The sequence below is a fragment of the Falco peregrinus genome, chromosome 9 (assembly GCF_023634155.1).
Source record: "Falco peregrinus isolate bFalPer1 chromosome 9, bFalPer1.pri, whole genome shotgun sequence".
Taxonomy (NCBI): domain Eukaryota; kingdom Metazoa; phylum Chordata; class Aves; order Falconiformes; family Falconidae; genus Falco; species Falco peregrinus.
Window position 1 is genome coordinate 7,262,287 of NC_073729.1, and position 20,657 is coordinate 7,282,943.

A 20,657-nucleotide genomic window follows, 5' to 3' on the forward strand; every position below is an offset into this window, starting at 1 on the left:
GCAGCTGATCACTTTCTCTTTATTGAAATATCTTCTCTAAACAAACTTTTTTCATAAGTCCCGTCATCGACAAGCCACTGATAAGAATGTTACGATTATCATAGTTCTGTTAGGTGGTAAACCAGCCTATCACAAAGTTAACAAGTTGTTGTCAGTGCAGATCTCCCTGACCTGTGTTGATTTAAGGCCTGTTCTATTTTCCTCATCATGTGTTACATCTGTAAAATTTGATCCTCAAAATTCTTCACCTTTATTAATTCCTTTAGATACAGCCTAAGAGGCAAGTGTCAGCATTTCTGCTGTAAAAAAAGGAAGCAGCTGGTGCCTGGAAAGCTTTGCGCTGTGCTTATTCGCTGTGCTCCATGTCATGTGGCGGGAGCATGCGTCTAGGAATGTCACAGGCCTACATGGAAGCAAGAAGTCATACGGGCAAGGGACCTGAGCTAGTGAAAGAGTTTTGATTATTGAAAGTTATTGGAAAACTATAGAAAAAGTGTTGAAACCTCTGAAAGGGATGCATAAGACAAAGGCCTTTGTCCTCTGGCGTGGCATTAATGAACAATGGCAGCAAAGGCAGTTATGCTTCTGTACTGTGAAAATATCTTGCAAAGGCATCGTGAAACTTGGATGGCATTAAGAAAAGTTTTAACATTTGGATCAGTCAAGGTGCTCTATTATTAGTTTATAGGGTTTTTGACAAATTTTAAATCGTGGATGATACTTTATATAAAAAGGGTGAAAATGGAAATAATTCATCAAATGCCATAGGCAATTTCTGAAGCAGAAAATACCACCACCCCTGGATTATTATTTTTGTTAGTTATTCAGTTCTTCTTGGATGGTAGCTCTAAGCTATAGCAAAGGCTTAGTATGATTTCTGCTGTTTCCAGGCAAAAAAATCAGTATGCACTTGTGCATTGCTGTGCACATGCTGAGTACAGCGCTTTCCCACTCATCTGCCATTTTTGTTAGGTAGATGAACATCATTCAGACTCATAGTGACCTCCAGCTTCCATAAATTCCCCTCAGGTTTTTAGTTGATTACAGGTGGAATAAGATTTCAGTAACAACTGCTTAAGTCCATAAGCCTGGAAGTTCACAGGTGCCTAAATGTGAGACTTGCCAGTGCCTTGAGACTTGCAGCATTGCAGAATCCCACTCTTGTGTCAGATCACGACATTAGAAGAAAACTGGCTCTGCAAACTGTAAAACTACATCCTTACTCACGTCCCTTAAGTGAGCTGGTTTTCAAAATTGTTTTCAATTTCAGGAGCACTCAGTAATTCAAAAGCAGCACTACTTATCTTTAGATGCTGGGAACTGAATTGTAAGAATCTAATTTAGTGACCTTTTAAAAAAACTAAAGAACAGGGTATATATTTTTAAGGCTCCTTAAAACAATCATGAATACTTGATGGTTTTGAATATCTAATTTGTAATGAAGAGCCTTCTGAGTCAGTGGCTGGCATGAGGGTTATGAAGTGCTCTTTATGTGCTAGGTTAATGTTTTTAGTCACTATTCAATAGTCAGTAGGTTAGAATTTCAACAGAAAAGATTGCATTGAAACTTTTGCTTTTGAGCATTAAAAGTTAACAATGCAATGTTTGGGTTTCCCCCCTCCTCCCCTCCTTAATATTGCAAATAAAAGCCTCACAACCTGACCATCTCAATGTGAGGTCCTAAATTGCTGTTTCAAGCCACAACAGTGGTAATTGCAAAAATACCCATTTCATCCCTGCAACGGCAGTGTGCACATATCTTTCCCGACTGGCTAGCTCCCTATGCAAACTGGTGTTTAGAAGTTGTACAGCCTTCCAATCCACACAGCACTGTCGCTAGCGCTAGTGCGAATTCTTGCAAGATTTGCACTTGTTTGTGGAGCAGCTTTGTTGTAAGCAAACCAGAAAGCTAATTAGTGTTTCGTATTTTTACATTTGCTTTTATGGAGTAAAAGAATTTATAGAAATGCTACCCTAAAGCCAGTACTATGACCTTGGAGTAACCCAGTGGTGAATTATATATACACATATATTAATGACAAGATTTCTTTCATTATCTGTGACCCTTTAGAAACATTTCATCCTCACACTACTTGCTAATACCACCCTCCACACACTGGAAGGGGAGTGGTGTATAATTCTAATTTTATTCTGCTTTTAATGTTTGTATTTCCAAAATCAAATGGTTTTCTAGGCAGTCACTGTAACGGCCCGCTTGGTTTTTGCTGCTCTCTCTGTGACGCTTGAAAGTGCTGTGGACGTTCCGGTTGCCTGTCCTACTGGGGCTGAGGTGCCAGGTCACCCACCAGCCCTTCTCAGGCTGCTGGCATATGTCCCTCTCTTCTTGGTGGTCTTGAGATATCTGCTCATGACACAGCTACACCATGGCTGCAGCTTCTGGACATGATAAATGCACTTTTGCTTCCTTGTAATGGCTAACTGGGCTACAAATCCCATTAGCCATGTGTGTCCAGCCGGCAGGCTGTGGGGGTGCTTCTGTGAGGAGAGGTGGTGGCTGTGAGGAGAGGTGGTGGTCATGGGGAGGGGCAGTGGTCATGAGGAGAGGTGGTGGCTGTGAGAAGAGGCTGTGTCTGTGAGGTGGTGGCTGTGAGGAGAGGTGGTGGCTGTGAGGCTAGTCCGTGGCTGTGAGGAGAGGGTGGTCATGAGAAGAGGCGGTGGCTGTGAGGAGAGGCCATGTCTGTGAGGAGAGGGTGGTCGTGAGGAGAAGTGGCCACTGTGAGGAGAGGCAGTGGCTGTGAGGAGAGGTGACAGCCGTGAGGAGAGGTGGCTGCTGTGAGGAGAGGTGGTGGTCGTGGGGAGAGGCAGTGGCTGTGAGGAGAGGTGACAGCCGTGAGGAGAGGTGGCTGCTGTGAGGAGAGGCAGCCACTGTGGGGAGAGGTGGTGGTCATGAGGAGAGGCAGCAGCCATGAGGAGAGGCCCGGGGTTGCCCTGTGCTGGCCCCGGGCAGCCCCAGCTGGTCCCTCAGTGGCCCTACCACAGGGCAAGCAAAGCCACCAGCCAGGCTGGTGGCACCCCAGGAATACGCACTCTGGAAAGGGCACAAGGCTGCACCAGCAGTGAAAAGCGAGGTACAAAACATGAGGGACAGCGCTGCCAGCAGCCAGGCTGGAGTGGGAGAAGACAGAGGTGACAGGAATGGAGTGAAGCCAAGCCTGGTAAAATGGCAGGGATAGGGGATTTTAGTCTTCATCTGTCTCTTACCATCCAGCTCTATTGTAATTGACAATAAATTAAATTAATTTTCCCCAAACCAAGTCTGTTTTGCCCATGTCGGTAACTGGTAAGTGATCTCCCTGTCTTTATCTCAACCTGTGAGCTTTTCCATGTTATTTTCTCCCCAATCCTGTTGAGGGGGTGGCAGAGAGGGGCTGGCAGCAGCCTGGGTTAACCCATCACACTGTGCTGCTTGCCATCAGTGTCAACTTTTATCCTTTAAGAAAGACTGAATATTGTAGAAAGAATGACTCATACCCCAACTTCTTTGCCCTGATGGCTTACCTGAGAAGGGAGAAGAAAATTCTTTTGAACTTTACTTGATAAACCTGCATTTGTTTTTACATAGAATTCATTTCCTGCTCTTGAAAATGCAATACACACTATATTATGTACTAAAGTTTTAGTCTACTTTTAGTAAAATCTAAGTCATCTCCCCCAGATATCTGAAGTAGATGTTAAGTTGGTTCCTAATGTTAAAAAAAAAAAACAAAAAAAAACAAAACAAAAAACACCCAACACCCCCCCCAAACCAACAAAAAACCTTATTTTAATAGAGAAAGTACAGAACACTGAGAAAGCCATTATAAACTTTGGGTTCTGTCTCTAAATTGTAATCAAGTTTATTGTATCATCTTGTTCATAGTATGGTGACTATTTCTGAGCCGAGAATGTGCAGGCTTTCAGAACTTTGTGAAATGTGCTTCTTACTCTCATATAAGCAGAACATCCTATTAAGCAAGCATAGCTCGAACTGAAGAATATGCTAAAAGGGATAAGATCCCAGTAGTAGGGAAACCCCCTTCCCACTTACTACTGTATACAATGCTTCATTTTCAGTATCCAGGACATCACCAAAAGCTGGGACTTTTTTCTATTTTCAATTGTTCTAGTTTTCTAGTGCAGAAAAAAATAATACCTTAGCCAAAATATTTAAACACTGTTGATTGCCAAATATTAATTTGTGATCCTTTTGTAGCCCCTGTGTGGTGCTGAAAAGGGTGGCAGGAAACAAACAAAGAATCAAAAAAGTTTTCATTTGTCACCCAGAGTTCTGACTCTGCCCCTCCTTCACACGTTTGTCTAGCCACTGAGTCACTGAGCTTATAGTATTGTGTAACTTTCATTTCTGTGGAGGCTTGTTATATTAGAGAAATTGTTCCAAAGAAAGCAACAATTATGACATAAGCACATCTGGCTCTTGCAAATTATTCTTTATTAAGCTTTCATTTAATTACATGTGCTGAAAGGTCTGCTTTTGATTACTGTAATTTTTTTTATTTGTCCATCTGAATGATAGTAATGTTGGAAATTACATACAAACCACCTGGCTTTTTTCTGACTAATAAGGCAAAGTTTATATAGATCTATATGTAGAAGAGGGATTAGGATCTTCCCTGTTTATGGTAGAAGAATTATGGCTGATGCTAATTCAAGGTGAGGGTTTAAATTTGGTCACTGGAAGGAAATTAAACCTATTTGGGTTTTTTCAGTAAATATTTTATATTGGTAGGAATAGCTTATTTTAATACACAAATGTTTTATTATGTTTCAGTTAAAATTTTTAAAAAGTTCCATGAGGGTGTTTTTGGATTTTCATCACTACATACAGGAAATTTTAAGGCCTACTTTCCTTATTAGCATTTATAGAAGTTACAACAATCACCATACAGCAAGATGGAGACATGCCCTGTCATCTATTTTAACTTCCATTGCTGTATAGAGAAGATGCAACATTGCCTTTTGGTAGCAAACCATTCCTATGTCAGCTGCCAGCAGAGGTTCTGGAGTTGGTGGATAATTTCTGGGTAAGAACAGAAAGACCTGAAGTATTTTTTCGTTTCTGACAGGGGTTTATACCTCCTTTTCATAAACAGCCTTATAACTTTGCCAATTTTGTTTTTAGTATTAGGGCACAGAATAACCTTTTGCTCATTACCATGACCATCATTAGCAAGAAGGAAAAAAACCCAACAAAACAGCTAAAAGTCAAATTAAGAAAAAAGATACTGGGGCGTGGAGTTTTCCAGTCATTTTTTTTTTCTTTTACAAGAAGGGAAAAGCCCCTAACAAGAAGGGAAAAAACACAGACAAGAAAGTGCTGAAAAAAAAAATATCTGCTTCTTTTAAGGGAAGAAATAGCAGAGCAATAAAAAGTATGTACATTTACAGCTTCGTTTCTTAGGAATTTTGCAAGAATATATTATATATCTTCTTGTCTTCCAGCAACTGTATGCAGCTCAGCTGGCAAGCATGCAAGTTTCTCCTGGAGCCAAAATGCCATCTACTCCACAGCCACCAAATACAACGGGGGCACTCTCACCCACTGGAATGAAAAATGAGAAGAGAGGGACCAGCCCGGTAACTCAAGTTAAGGTATTTTTCAGTAAAGAAAAAGTGGTATCTGAAAAGGGCAGTGAGATTACATGGTCTATTTAATTGTTTTACAATTGGAAGTTGAACCATGTGAAAGTTCTTCAATATTAAAATGAAATTTTCAGGTTTAGTACTCTATTATCAGCATACAGAAGAGAAGAGAGCATTTACTTCTTGCTTCCAAAAATGCTAGGCATCCCTCTTGCTACCACAGGCAGCACAACAGATTCATCAGTAAAATGTGATATTTTCAAGGTTATTTTTTAAGCTAGTCATGTGCATAAACGGTGTCCATTGTTTCCTATTGAATTTTTTAGTATCTTAAAATGTGGTGCGAGCTTTCATTGTTAGGGTGAGAGAGAGTCTGTAGATTTTCTAATTATTTTACAAATCTCTAGTTGTACTTATTCAACAATTTTGGAAAAACCTCACATAAAAATAAGATGTAAGTCAGGACTCGAGGGAAATATTGTGTCACTGCAGATTGATTTGACTTTTGCTGATTTCACACAGCTGCTGACAACCGAGCTGCTCCTTGTTGGTTTTGCGCCATTGCTGAATGCTTGTGCCTGCTTATTCTCACTTGCTTGGAACGAGGCAGCTACAACATGGCATTTGCCAGCAGCTTGAAATGAACATCGTGCACCCCGTGAAATCTGTGGTGCAGCTCATACCTTTGGGTGGAACTGGCTGGCTTTTATTGCTGTGTTCTCCTACAGTTGTTCTGAATTTCATAAGACCAAATATGCTCAGAAGCAACTTAATTCAGACTGTTAAAAAACACCAACGTTTAGATGTTTTACCAAGTTGAATGATAGCACTATAAAAGCAGAACTATTAAACTAGATCTAAAGAAGGCACAGAGTGACTGTGGAGAGAGAGAGAAAACGCACTTTTTTGCTAGCTGCTAACACCTTACAGGGACACAGTCCTTAGCCTTGAATCAGCCTGGGAAGATATTACTCGCATGCGGTGAGGGTTTCTTTTTTATTATTATTTTTTGACATGAGAGTAAAATATCATTCTTTTTTTTCATTATCATCAATCATCATGGTAAAGTGTGGGTGAGTAGATATTTCTGCCTGGGCTGATAAATTTCTATGACACTTTTTTGCTACGCTGAGAGTACTAATAAATAAAAACTATTCCATTATGGCCAGATCTAACATTTATTTAGCAAGGCGTTCACTTTACTTAACTGTGGATGTGTATTAGTCCAATATTTTACCTCTTGTAATCCAATGCCAGGCTTGAAAGCAGTCAGTGAAATTTACCACATATGCAGAGTTTGTTATGGTCAATACAGAAGCCACCAAAAGCAAAGCCCAACTGTTTCAGCAAGTTGCCATAGTCTAGTGATACCTAACACCAATGATTTATGGTATTGAGAATATACTACTGACTACTTTAATGTGAAAAAGTAATTTCATGAGTGAGCCAAATGGATCTACACCAAACCAAACCTTTACTATATGAGTAAAATTTTCCCTGGTTAAATTCAAGCACATATCTCCTTGAACCAAGGCCAATACCATTCCAGCTTTGTGGCCAGCTGAGTCCTATTACAGAGTTGACCACATGCAAATTCTTGGGGGTTTCCCTACATAATTTAACTTGAATGGACTGAAATATATGTTAATAAAAGAGAAGCCTTTTTATTGTTGTTTTTATTAAGCACGCTATTGCATTGAAAATATTAAAGATAAACACTGCTTTGTGTGGACAAATACCAATGGCTAATGAAGAAATTAATTATTAGTATAAAAACAGTACCTATACGCAAATTTTTATCTTTATGAGACATGACAGTTTTGGTGGTCATATGTTGCTTAACAAATCCTCTATATTTTCTCTTTTTTTAAACAGTTGTTTGTATTAACTACATGCATTATTTATAGAACTAATGGAATTCTTTTACAGGAGTCTGATCTTTCAAAAGTAATGATAGGGGCTTTTTAAGTCAGTTACCAGAATGTTTTCCAGCTTTTCGATTGCCTCGCTGAAATGAGAATGCTGTCTATGAAGTGCAAACAAACAGGTTCTGGCAGTGTTTAGTTTTTTTTCACGATTGTATCAGTACTAGGCAGAAAATTATTTGGAAATTGCACATAGTAGTATAGATACATTATGTGTACACGCTCACAGTACCTAGTCTGGCAAACTTCATAGTCTGAAAGGGACTCTGAACTCTTAAAGAAATTTATTGAAGCCACTTTATATCCGTGTAAGGAAACAGCTTGCATATAAACATGGGCACAAAGCATAAGAATGGACTATGCCCCTTATACCTTTGGGTTTCTGCTTTCACTTGGACTCTGACCAGGTGTGGACATTTGTGCACACTGCAAGGTCAAGAAGAACAAAAATGTCATGCACTTTTAAGGAAATAGTTTAAAACCGGAGGTATGATGGCATTATAAATACCTGTTTGTTACATTTTCCTGTTTAATGCATTTTGTATGATCAAATGTATGTTGCTAAATCACTGCTTGACAGTAAGGAGAACAGAAAAGATGAGATAATGTAGCGTATTATTGTCTTCTGACATGTATTGCTAAGCTTTGAAGTGATCAGTGCAGTGTTTTAAAATATGGACGATATTCTAGCCTAATTCTGCTTTGGGCATATTTTAAGTATGTCTTACTGGGCTCTTTAATTACAGAAAATCAGTTTCACAATTTTCCAAATGCTCTGTCTTGCTTAACATATTAATCAAATGGAACAAGCTCAAAGAATGGGAAGAGGGTTACGTTGTTGATATCCTGATCAAAGAGATTAATTGCTTGGATGAGTCTTATTCTAAAAGTTAAGATATTTCTTAGATGGACTTATTCTCCTATAGCATTGAAAAAAGAGATATATGTCAGAGAAAATTTCTTTCATAATTGCCTATGAGAAGTATCAAAATATATAAAAGTGCTGATATGAGATTTACATACCCTTAAAAAACATTCCTTCTCTGTATACAAATAAACATACAGATACATTAAAGGTTGAGTGCAGCAGAAATAACTACAGGATACAGAAATAATACAGAAGAATCAAACAAGAAGCAGAATACCATTTATGTGTAAAAAAAATTGATTTTACATAAATCTGTCAAAAATACATGACACATTTGAATAATAAAATACTGTAAAATATACAAAATGAAATAGTAGAAAATAAAATATATTTTGAAATTTATATAGTATGCATTCATTACCATAGTAATTGAAGGAATTTTAATTCAGTGAAATTCTTATCTCCTGTTATGGGGAAACAGCATAGATTGTTTTACTAAACAAAAGATGCACTCAAAATAAGATGCATGGATTGCATAAGTTAGCAGCAGCATTAAATGTGGGCCAAAGAACTGTCAGGGTTTTCAAATGATTCTTTCATAGAAGTACTTGTGATTCCTTAGTTTCTAATACATTTAAAAATAAGCTACATAACTTATTTTTATAGTGCCAGGAACTTTTCAAATAGAACCAATGCAAAAGCATTACTGAGCTGCTGGAAATTTTAAATAATTCTTTGTAAATGCCCTAGGTTAATATAGATCTCCGAAAACACATTAGGAAATTAAGCTGTAATGTGAGCTAATTCAAATTTTAATTTGGCAAAAAGAACGATCCAGCCACATAGTTAATGTAAATAGAAGCATAACACAGAGAAATTAATGAGGTTTCCTTTCGTTGAATCTTAAAGGAGGCAGATAATTAGCTTCTTTTGTTATTATTGCTGGGGAATGTGGTATTGTCTTCGAGGTGTAAAGTAACTGCTGCTTGCAAAATGATGTGTTCATTTGTCTTTTCCTAATAATTATTTACATTAAACTCTCGTAGGATGAAGCAGCCCAGCCACTGAATCTTTCAGCCCGACCCAAAACAGCTGAACCTGTCAAATCCCCAACGTCTCCAACACAGAACCTCTTCCCAGCTAGTAAAAGCAGTCCAGTGACAGTGACAAACAAGAGTGGCATCCCCAGCCCGATTGGTGGATCTCTGGGAAGAGGATCCTCTTTAGGTAACTAACCTGTCCCGGGGAAATGGGAAAACTGGCAAGTTTTCTACATGAAATCTGAGCTTCAGCACACTTACTTCTGAATTCAGTAGATATTTGGGCCTACATTTCTGTTTAAAATGGGGAAACAAAATTGCAGGAAAGATTTGTAAAACCTTGCCAAGGTTTTACAAGGGTAACCAAAATGATGCAGCAATGATATGCATCTGCAAGAAATTCAGCAAATAAATATATAATGTAAGAAATATACATACATAGAAATATATACAGAGTAAGTAAACAGAGATGCATATATAAAATGTGTAAAATGGGTTTGTATGAGCATTTTCCTCAAAGTCACCAATTGGGTGTATATATGCAAAGTTAACTTTTGAATTTTGACCTCTGGATTAAACAAACAAACAAAAAATCTTTGCGCACACATGGAGCCTGACTAGATACTAGAAATACACACATAATGACTCATGTGATTAGTGTACCTGCAATGCACAAGTTTTCATGCACTTTCTTGAACCATGGTCCAGGAACACTCAGTATGTCCATGGTTTACAGTAAACCACAAGCCAGGCAAGAAGGTAACTTCAAATGAGGTTTTCAACTACTTAGCCCAAATATACCATTAGTTTTACCCAGAACAGCATTCTAAAAGAAATCTAATCCTCTGCATGCTTGGTATTAAGTTCATCTTACAAAGACCACATGCTGAATATATTCTTTTCTTTTTTTTTTTTTTTTAACAAAGACAGAAAGGCTTCAGTCTAGCCAGTTTATTTTATTATTTGTTCATGTTTTCATTATTTGTTCACCCATCTGTCAAGAATTGTTAATTTATATGGTTCCAAATAGGGAATTTTTGACCTGTGTTCAAGATTCTTTAATTAAGAAATAAAGCTTAATAAGTAGTGAAACAAAATTGATCTGAAAACTATGTATGAAGACTACCTTAACCAGTCAAGAAACAGAATCAAGAGCTGCAAAATGTAGATGATCAGCCCTAAAGTTCAAATAGTAAATTTTAACAGTGACTAAATACTTACTACAGACCACTTATTCACAATCTGTACCTCAAGTGTACTTGTAAAATATATAGAAACACTTGTGAATAATGAACAGATATGTTAAATACATACATTAAATATATAAAAATTATGATTTGTTCCATTCCCAAAACACTTGGGAACATCATGATCTCTGAAAGGTACTTTCTGCAGCTAGCTAGATATTCTACAATGTCAATTTATTTCCAGATATCACTGCACTATCTAACATTTAGAAGTGACATACCAGTTTGATGTCACAGACTATTCCAGAGAAATGGCTAGAGAAGATACACCTAAGGTGTGAATATTTTTCATGCAGTCATAAAACGTTGTCCTCTCAATCCTTAAGTGTAAAAGAAGTCAGGGAAATGTCAAAAATCAGCAAGCAACACAGGAGCTTTTGCTCCATTTTTACAATAAATTCGGGTGATTGGGAATCTAAGTCTCGCTAAAAGTCATGCAAATATAGTTCCCAACATAGGCTGCAGAATGGAACTTAGTTGCTGAATCAGTTCAGAGCACTGGGAATTTTGCCCAGCAAGAACACTCGTTGTTATGTAATATGTTACTTTTATTTTGGAGAGGGGTGCTTCATTCAGACAGAAGACATCACAGTTCCATCTCAAACATCACATTTTGCATCTCTTCTTAACTAGACCACAGTATTAAATAAACTGTTTGGTTTCCAAGATAAAGCATGAGAAATCTTTAATCTCAAGCTTTTTTATTTTAAAAGAATTCAGGGTCCTTCGAGGCTGAATTTGCTATATTTTACTCAGCTGAACTTCAGTGAAGTCAAAGGAATATGAAGATCGTCTTTGAATAATTCCAAGTCTTACCCTGTTTGTTTTTTATCTTTCTGTTTCTTTGGTTGGTTTGTAGGGTTTTTTTTTTACAGTGGACTGTTAGTAGGTACACAAATCTAACAAATCTGGCTTTTTTATAAAAGTAATTTGCTTGTCAGGCAGATGCACAGGTCATGCACAAATATTCATTGCTCAATGTTTCCTTGCTAGAATGTATATACATTAATCTAACCATGTGTGGTATAGATACTTCCACATAGGAACAGGTGCATGAAGTTTAAGCTTCATCACAGCAACACAAAACAACCAGTCACCAGATAATTGATGTCTTTTGGTCTCAAATCAGAAACTGTATCTGGGGCACTCATCTTTACCTCTAGCATGCATTTTAAGATGTAACAGGAATATTTTGTGTGAGTTTGATGCATGTTGAAAAGTTTCTCTTTCTGTCCAGAGTGGCAGAAAGAAAAGCATTTTTTCTCTGCTGATTTAGAGCTGTATACTTATGTTAAGGTGATAACAAGCTCTGTCCCCCAAAAGTAACTGTGGGTGATCTTTCCAAAATTGCAAGCTAATCTGGAGTGATAGTTCTCTTGGTAAAGAAATTCTAAAAATTGACAGACTTTCATGGACAAGTAAACAAGATTTCTGTCTCCTTCTTTTTTTCATTTTATTAATTAATGTTAATACCTCAAAGGCTCTCACTTAAGAATGAAACTTAAGAACTTCAGAATACTGTTGTCTGAAACACATATTTAACTTTGAACTTTGAGTCCATGTGTATGTTCAGATACATCTGTATCAGGCGATGCTAAGACTTTGGTGGTTGTATTTGTAGCAGCAAAAGACGTGCAGAGGCTTATCAATCACTTCTGTATATTAATTCAGCCTTCAAACAGACAACAACTGCCATTCCCTCTGCTTTTGCAGATGTTAGTTGGGTGCAGCTCTTACAGTATGAGAACCGAGTGCTTACGCTGGATTCTAATTTGGATAATTACCTAAATAAAGTAAGTTCTCTGTTTACAGATATCCTTTCCAGTCTTAATGCACCTGCCCTATTTGGGGACCAGGACACAGTAATGAAAGCCATTCAGGAGGCTCGAAAAATGAGAGAGCAGATCCAAAGAGAGCAGCAGCAGCAGCAGCAGCAGCCACATGGTGTTGATGGAAAATTGCCCTCCATGAATAACATGGGTCTAAACAACTGCAGGAATGAAAAGGTAATGTCTCCCGTTGCCACACAGTCTGTCACTCATTCTTCTTTTCCCTGCAAATAGCTTCTTATTTTTATATAAAATTTCTTTTTGGAGCTTTTAGCCATCTCTGATTTCACATTAAATACACCTTGTCACTTCACAGTACTGTGCTACAAACTTCTCTGGGTTTACATGACAGCATTCAAAAAAAAAAATAATCCTGTGCACTCATGTGGTGAAGCTGTAAGCATGCATATAACAACATGGAAAATTAATTGATTGAAGCTACCGTTGTTTGTGGTCACTAGATTTTCAATTGTACTTTTGAGAATGATTGGATTGATAAATACGGCAAAAAGGCCAGTTATGTACTAGCATGGCTGAGTATTACAATGCTATGGAATGTACCTGAGCATGCTTGAATCTGAGGCTCAGATGCAACAATTTATGCTCAAAACTGTGATTTGGGCTTTTAGTTTCAACAGGAAATTAGAGATCAAATTTCTTTCTTGAATCTTGGCCGTAGTTTCCATATGCTAAAATGAAATGGGTCACTACCGTAAAATGGTGAATGAAAGAAAGCAATGAGAAAACATGATCAGTATTGGACTGAGTAGGACATCATCCAGTTTACAAAACCGCAAGCTGAGATCACATCCAAAAGGTGAGGAACAGTTTCTATCACACACACTTCAAGGACTGCTCAGAGGACAAAGAAGTGTCTTGGAAGTTTCTTTGTATCTGTGTTGTCCTGCTCTGTGGCCTTTCCAAGATCTACCACATCTGCTCCAGGAGCAGGTCCCTGTGTGTATAACAGAGCCAGTGAACACTGATCAGGTAATTGGCCAAGCTATAAGGCATTCCTTTTGATGAAGAATGCTTCTCTGTTAGCTTCCCTAGAGGTGGCTTATGCTGCAAAAAATACAGCACACAAGTTATTTTTCACCACTGACACAAAATCAGTTACATACCACAATACTTATTCCATTTAACTAGAAAGGAAAAAATATTATCCCAGTAATCACTATGGCACTGGCAAATAGGAACAGTTATGATGCAATTTAGTAATAAATGAAAAGAAAACTGACATTCATTAGCTATAAAGCAACTGGTGTTTCAGACTATTTGCTGGAAAAAATAAAAAACATGAAAACCAGGTAGTTTTCAATGCCTATAATTCATTAATAAAAATACTGTCATATATCTGTATATTAGTGGGTAGGTTCTCTGTGTCTTGGGGGAGGGAGGAAGGATTTTATTATACTCCAAAGACTAACAAGAATTTTTAGTCCAGGTTGAATAAAAGAATCAGCAGAATATTAACTATATCTTAAACTGTGAATTTGATGATACTATGATCTTTTCTCAACCCACAAGGGAATATTCAGTGAGTAAGTGGATTGTAGCAAGGCACGGAAAGGAAAAGAAATGTTGTAAACAGACCCATCAAAGATTGATACATACCTTTTAATCTACATTTCATATTTTTGCTTGATAGGTTCTTTGCAGGACTCAAAACCAGAGAAAGGCTCAGTGCCTATTAAAAAGATTTGCTAAACTGTTGCCACACAGGATTAACAATGCTTTTACAAGTCAGATCAGAGGCTAATAAATATTTATTTCTGCTAGTGTTAGTTTAAATGTCAGCATTGAAAAACTCACTTAATAAAGATTGATACTATGAAATAATACAAAAAACTAGTAACTGACCAAGCAGGCCGCATTCAGAGAACACTAACTGTAAAGTCAGTGTTTGTCTTTAACTAAGAGGGAGGGTACTAAACCCCAAGTTATAAAAATAAAATAAATGTCACACATGATCAGTATTAAGAGTTTATAAAATTATCCTTATTTTAAAATATTTTTTATGAGTTGCAGTGGCTTGACATTTAAAAATATCTAATACACTTTAAGGGCTATTAAAAGAATTCTTAACATTTGATTTGACTTTGAAAAGTAAGTATAAAAATGACATCCACTTACTTATCAGGTCTACTCCCTGAGTATTTTCAGTACCATGTTTATGTGTTGTATTCAGTATACAAGTTTCCATTTTGTCTTTCACCTTTTAAAGCAGAGTCGGTAAATATTTCAGTGAATAGTCTGAAAGTTCTTTTTTGTTCTTGTTGCTAGCAATACACAGATTAATGTACAGCTTCCAGATTGAGGTTATACATCAGGCAGTCAGAGGAGAAATTTATTTTTTTTTACTTGCAAATACAGCAAAGTCAATTGGAACTCTTTAAGAAATACAAACAACATAATTCTTAAATGCCACATTTTATGGTGAGACTTTTCACGATGGCACTTGCAACTTTTAAAACCTAAGAATAAAACAGCAGCATGGAAATCTGTTGTTAAGTCTCTCAATGCCCTTATATAATCCTGCTGGTTTATTTATTGTAGCATGTACTACAGAGTGAACCATTAAGGCAGGAGAAAGTTGCAATATGTACTCCGGTTTTACCTCTATTACCCTTGCTCTGTAGATGCAAGAAAAGGCAGGGTTTGCAAAAGAATGGGATAGAAATCAGTAATTTTAAATTATGATCTGTCCCCACTGTCTGTCCTAAAGAAAATAAAAGAATTAAGTCAGTTATGAATACTAAAGGAATGTATTTATATTTTATATTCTATTTATATTTTTAAGTATAAAATACATTAAACCAGAAGCATCCTTTGCAGAAACAGAATTCTAGAGTACTCTTTTTTTTCCCCTTTACCCTCTGCCTTTCAATTTTTACAATTTTTATGTTTTCAGGACCAAATTTTCAGAAATTGGCTTCTGGTAATTAGACTTCTATAAATGACTAACTAGAAGCTGGCACTAGAAAAAGATGACAAATTAATTGCCTGCAGCTGGTTTAAAAAAGCTATTGAGTTCTGGTCAGTCACTGGTCTTCAAGTTCAGATAGCTGGTAATAGTTTGTTGTGCAAATGATTGCGCTTACAAAATTATGTACGTAGCTTCAAAGCCTGGGCTTAGGCCTTTTTGAAAATATGTCATTTAAATCTCAGAAAGCTTTGTATTTGGTTAGAGACACAGAACTAAAAATTGCTTCTGTTCATATTCTGCTGTTCAAAAAAAATCTACAAAGCTTTAAAAGTGCTCACAGAGACTCACTCATCAGAAAGACCAGAACAAAACCATGAAGCACTCCGGCACAGTCCAACTTTTTCATTTGCTAAACATTAAGGTTAGGCTATGCTTTTGAGATGATACCATTCTACGGACATCTACAACTCCGGAGTTAGTTCAGTTTGTGTACTGTTGTGGGTTAGGCTAGGCAGGTAAGCACCATGCAGCCACTTGCTCACTCGCCTCTAGTGGGATGGGGGACGAGAATCAGAAGGCTAAGAATGACAAAACTCATGGGCTGAGACAATTAAGTAAAGCAAAAGCTGTGCACAGAAGCAAAGCAAAATAAGGAATTTATTCACCACTTCCCATCGGCAGGCAGGTGTTCAGCCATTTCCAGGAAAGCAGGGCTCCAGCACGTGTAACAGTTACTTGGGAAGACAAATGGCAAAACTCCAAACATTTCCCCTTCCTCCTTCATCCCCCAGCTTTTACTGCTGAGCCCAATGTTGTATGGTGTAGAATAGCCCTTTGGTCAACTTGGGTCAGCTGGCCTCGCTGTGCTCCTTCTCAACTTCTTGTGCACCCCAGTCTCCTAGCCGGTGGGCCAGCATCAGAAATAGAAAATGCCTCAATGCTGTAAAAGCACTCTTCAGCAAGAGGTAAAACATGCCTGTGTTATCAGCACTGTTCTGGTCACAAATCCAAAACTCGGCACCATGTGAACTAAAATTAACACTGAGCCAAAAGCAGTAGAGTGCACACAAGGCAAAACATCACTATAGCAGAGCAGACTTTTTCTACTACATCTGGCGCTGATCAGGTGTAACCTGACTGAGGAAAGGGAAGTTTCACAGAGTAAACAGAAACACTGGGGAAGGGGAAAGAATTAGGAAATTCCAGAAAATAGGCTACAGAGCTCTTTGCATGTGATACAAGCAAAACAAAATTTGCATTGCTAGAACTACTTATTTATTTTAGTATTTCAAACTAGCATGATTGCCTAGAAGTTTTGCTTTGATTTAAGGCTTTATATGAACCTGAAAATGCTATATAATTTATAAGATAACTGACATTATTTTTAAAAGGACCAAATCCTATCTTTTTTTGTGCATAAAGCATGAAAACACTGACAAAAACACTTCAGAAAATCTTTGTAGAAAAAATATAGGCAAAAATGCCTCAATTTCACTGGAGAAAAGTACATGAAGTCAAGATAGAACATATAACCAATTAACAATCACAAAGTATCTGCTACACCCAAGGATATATCCCCACCTCCCCATTTGCTTACCCATGAAGCATATTCATTGAGATCTGCAAGGAAGCAGAATTTAATACAACATTTTAATGTTTATATTCCATTCCCACTCTTCTGTAGATTTTCAGGCAACTGTGTATTTGTAGTAAGAAACCAGAATTAGACCCCAAAATAAATGACATGAGTCATCGCCTACTTCCTGGGAATTATAGTACTTTAGCACCTCTTATAATGAGCCTTTTATTCCTTTCTTATTTCTAAATCAAAGTTTTACAAGTTGAATCCACAAAATTTATCCTAATATAGACCACAGTTTGTATGCAAAATGTGTACATTCTTAAAAATGTGTATTATTTACCCTTGGAGATGTTACAGTCTATTGATCAAATCCATATTTAGGCACTTGGATTTGACTTGATAAGCCATAACAACCCCTTTGGAGGTGTTATGGTCTGCTGTATTTAGGGACTGTTAAATATGTGGATTATTGACACAATAGAGTGTAACAACTCCTCTGGAGCTGTTACGCCTCATCATTTATATGAGGCTACTGCACATGCGTACAAACTTTGCTTGATAAAAACACTTCAGGAAGCCTTTGTAGGAAAAGTTACTAGTCATGCATAATCTCCTTTTGACTGCCTACAGCCCTGCAATGACTCCATCATTGTATTGCTTTTTTCTAAATGCAAGCAGTACTGGAATTTGTTGCCGACAGTTTTTTACCAGCTTTTTTCTCCCCATACATTCAATATTCTAGACAGAACAACTTCAGGGGCAGGTGTCAAGCTGTTTTCTGCAAGTGCAGCGTATTTCTTAGACAATCACATAGAGAAGCACCTTGTTATTAGGAATTTCTCAACTTGTTTAAAAAACCCAGATAGTTAAGAAAACACTGTTCCAGTGCATCCTGTATTCAATTATCTTTTCTCTTTTTACCCTTAAATTGAGAACACAAATAATTTGGTCATAAGGGCCTTGTGGATTTTTATAGATCTTTATGAATAAGTGTTTTAGAGTTTCAGGGACTGATCTATTCTCATTTGCTTTCATTTTTTAAGAAAAGCCTATTCTATTTTCTTTTTTCCTTTAGTTTCTTATAGCAGAATATTTGTAACTAGTAAATAAGAGATCAATACTTATATTTCAGTCTGCTGGGAGATATAAAAGAAACTGTAAGCATTTTCAACTGGATCCTTATTTCTGATGGTTAAATCTTAGTTCTACTTGTAATTAAAGGGCAAATACCTCATAATTAGGCCAAAAAATGGATAGCAATATCAACAGCAAATGACTAGTTTTGTGAAGTTATTACTTTTATTATGGTATTGCCTCCATAGTCATTGTAACATGTTCTGTTCTCACTGCAACTTAAGGAGGGTCCCATCCCATATAGCTTACCTTTAGGTATAATTTAATTTAAGTTTAAATATATATATTTGGATTCTAGAATAGAAAACCTGGAACTGTATAGAGAGAAAAAACAAAGACACAGATTTACTTAAGGAACTGTTAGTGTGGTCTCACTTTCTTGCAAGAATATAGGCAATTTATTCAACACAGTGGGAGTGTATTCCATCTGTCTAATGAAGGATCTGATTTCCACAAAGAGACACTGCAACTGGGAAAATGTTTTTCCTGAATACGTCATTCTTCTCGGTCGACAAACCTTTCCCTGGGGAGCTTCTGAGACATAGAAGGACATATTGCATAGAGACAACCTCTTTACAGTTCCATCATTTTATAACAGATAAACGACTTCTCTAAGTTAAATGCCTTAGAACAGGGAAAAGTTTCAAATACAAATCCCAGTAGTCCTCATAATTCTTACAAAACAAATGTCCTTTATACTTCACTGTGAATTTGTCCAATTTAGTAATCTGCTTGTGGCTGTACATAATACATGTAAGCAATGATTTTTTTATATTGGGTGTTCAAAGTTAGCTTCCTAAAGCCATATTTGGGCACCAGTATTGTATTCTAATGAACTTTTATTTCTTAAAAAAAAATTATATATATATAAAATGACAAAAAAAAATTGTTCCTAATTTTTATGAGACTGCAATAATTTTGCAATTTCCTTTTTAGGCTTATCCTAGCTACATGAAAAATGTGTCTTCATTTTATATCAACTGTAATATTTCCTTAAGAATTTTAAAAGAAAAATAGTGACTCAAGTAAAAAAAAAAATTAAGTAGCTGCAATGCAGGAGCCTAAGTCCCACTAAACTAGCTCTGAAAATTTTACCCCAAGGCAGACAAGCAGATTTGTGACTGCATATACAGTAACAGTCTATTTTCAGTAAAATTCAGCAGTTTTGTATCCTTCTCCAGCACTTTTTACAATAATTTGGACAATTCAGAATTTCAGCTGATGTAATACTGCCCCCTTTTATTAGAACTGGAAAACATGCTGGACTTCAAACATTTAGTTTTGTAGCTGGAGAAATTCTGTTTGTTTATGCTGTTGCTTCCAATGCTTGAAATTGCATGACAGGATAAGATAAAACATGAAAACAATATAAGTTTATAACAAAGTAGGTGGGGGGCTGGGGGAGTGGATAATAATTCCAAGCAGTATTTTTGCAGGGTATGTGTAATAACTGGACTTCATAGGCAGCATGTCACTCCAGGAAATTCCCTGATATTTTTTCAGGAAGTTCAAGGTGTTGCTGAATTTTGCTTTTGTATCAGTTTCATTGTCCTGTGTGCTTGCATTGGTGTTCTATAGAAATCAGTGTATTTATAGAATAACACTAGGGCACAGCAAGCATTGTCTTTTTTTTTTCTTTTTTTTTCTTTTCGTCTTTCTTTTGTGAGGAATTAGATACATCTTCAAATAGCTGAACAATTTTAATATCTCTCAGGCACACAGAAGTGTTAAAGTGAATTTATTTTTTAAATTAGAACTTTAAAATGTAATTTGAAATTAAATTCAAAGCAAAGCATCTCAGAAAAAAGGAAATTAATCCCTGGGTCTCCAATGATATCTTTTAAAGAGAAATGCTTCCATTATAAACAAACAAGGGGAAAAAAAATCACCAGCTTTTGCAGATATCACAGGAAACAAGATCAGGCTACTCGTACTTAAAGAAATGTTTTACCTTATTTCTATGTATTTAGTGAAGAAGGTGATGGAAGTTGTAACTGCAAATGCACAGAGGGTCAAATACAGCCCTAACGCTGGTACTCGGGTTATAAGAGTTATGGGAGGAAAATACCATTGCTAACATCAGCCTCAGTAGAAGAACATAGCTCCATTATCGAGGCCAGGTTTATAATGGGAACCAGGTGCTGTGAATTTCAGGCTGTGGGTCTGAAATCTTGTGAAGTCTGTTCCTCAAACTCAAGAGATAGAAATATGAAAGCTGCTCATAAATGTTAGCTTTCTGTCTGTACATAACATATGATTCAGCCTTTAATTGATCACATGCTATTGCTCAAATACTATTCTTTACACCTAAAGTCATACTCGTGCCTACCAATATACATATTTTTTTTATTTTTAGATTTACTCTGTATGCTATGTGTAGAAAGACATACAAATAATGTATTTGAAATTTACACATTAAAAATACATGTTCACTGAAACTGTGAAACTGACAGTGGGAAGACAAAAAGAAACAGTGCAAAATCTCTGGCATATGTAGGTCAT

At 36.8% G+C, this 20,657-nt stretch overlaps 1 protein-coding gene across 13 annotated transcripts in view; it reads left to right on the top strand.

The window, feature by feature from the left end:
- SOX6 (SRY-box transcription factor 6) overlaps positions 1 to 20,657 on the top strand; it is a 375,778-nt gene that overhangs the window by 301,659 nt on the left and 53,462 nt on the right. For all 13 annotated transcript variants that reach the window (XM_055814310.1, XM_055814313.1, XM_055814314.1 and 10 more), the window contains 3 exons: positions 5,461 to 5,610; positions 9,441 to 9,621; positions 12,494 to 12,687. In XM_055814310.1, the coding sequence (XP_055670285.1) occupies positions 5,461 to 5,610; positions 9,441 to 9,621; positions 12,494 to 12,687 (525 nt within the window). The remainder of the gene's footprint in view (positions 1 to 5,460; positions 5,611 to 9,440; positions 9,622 to 12,493; positions 12,688 to 20,657) is intronic.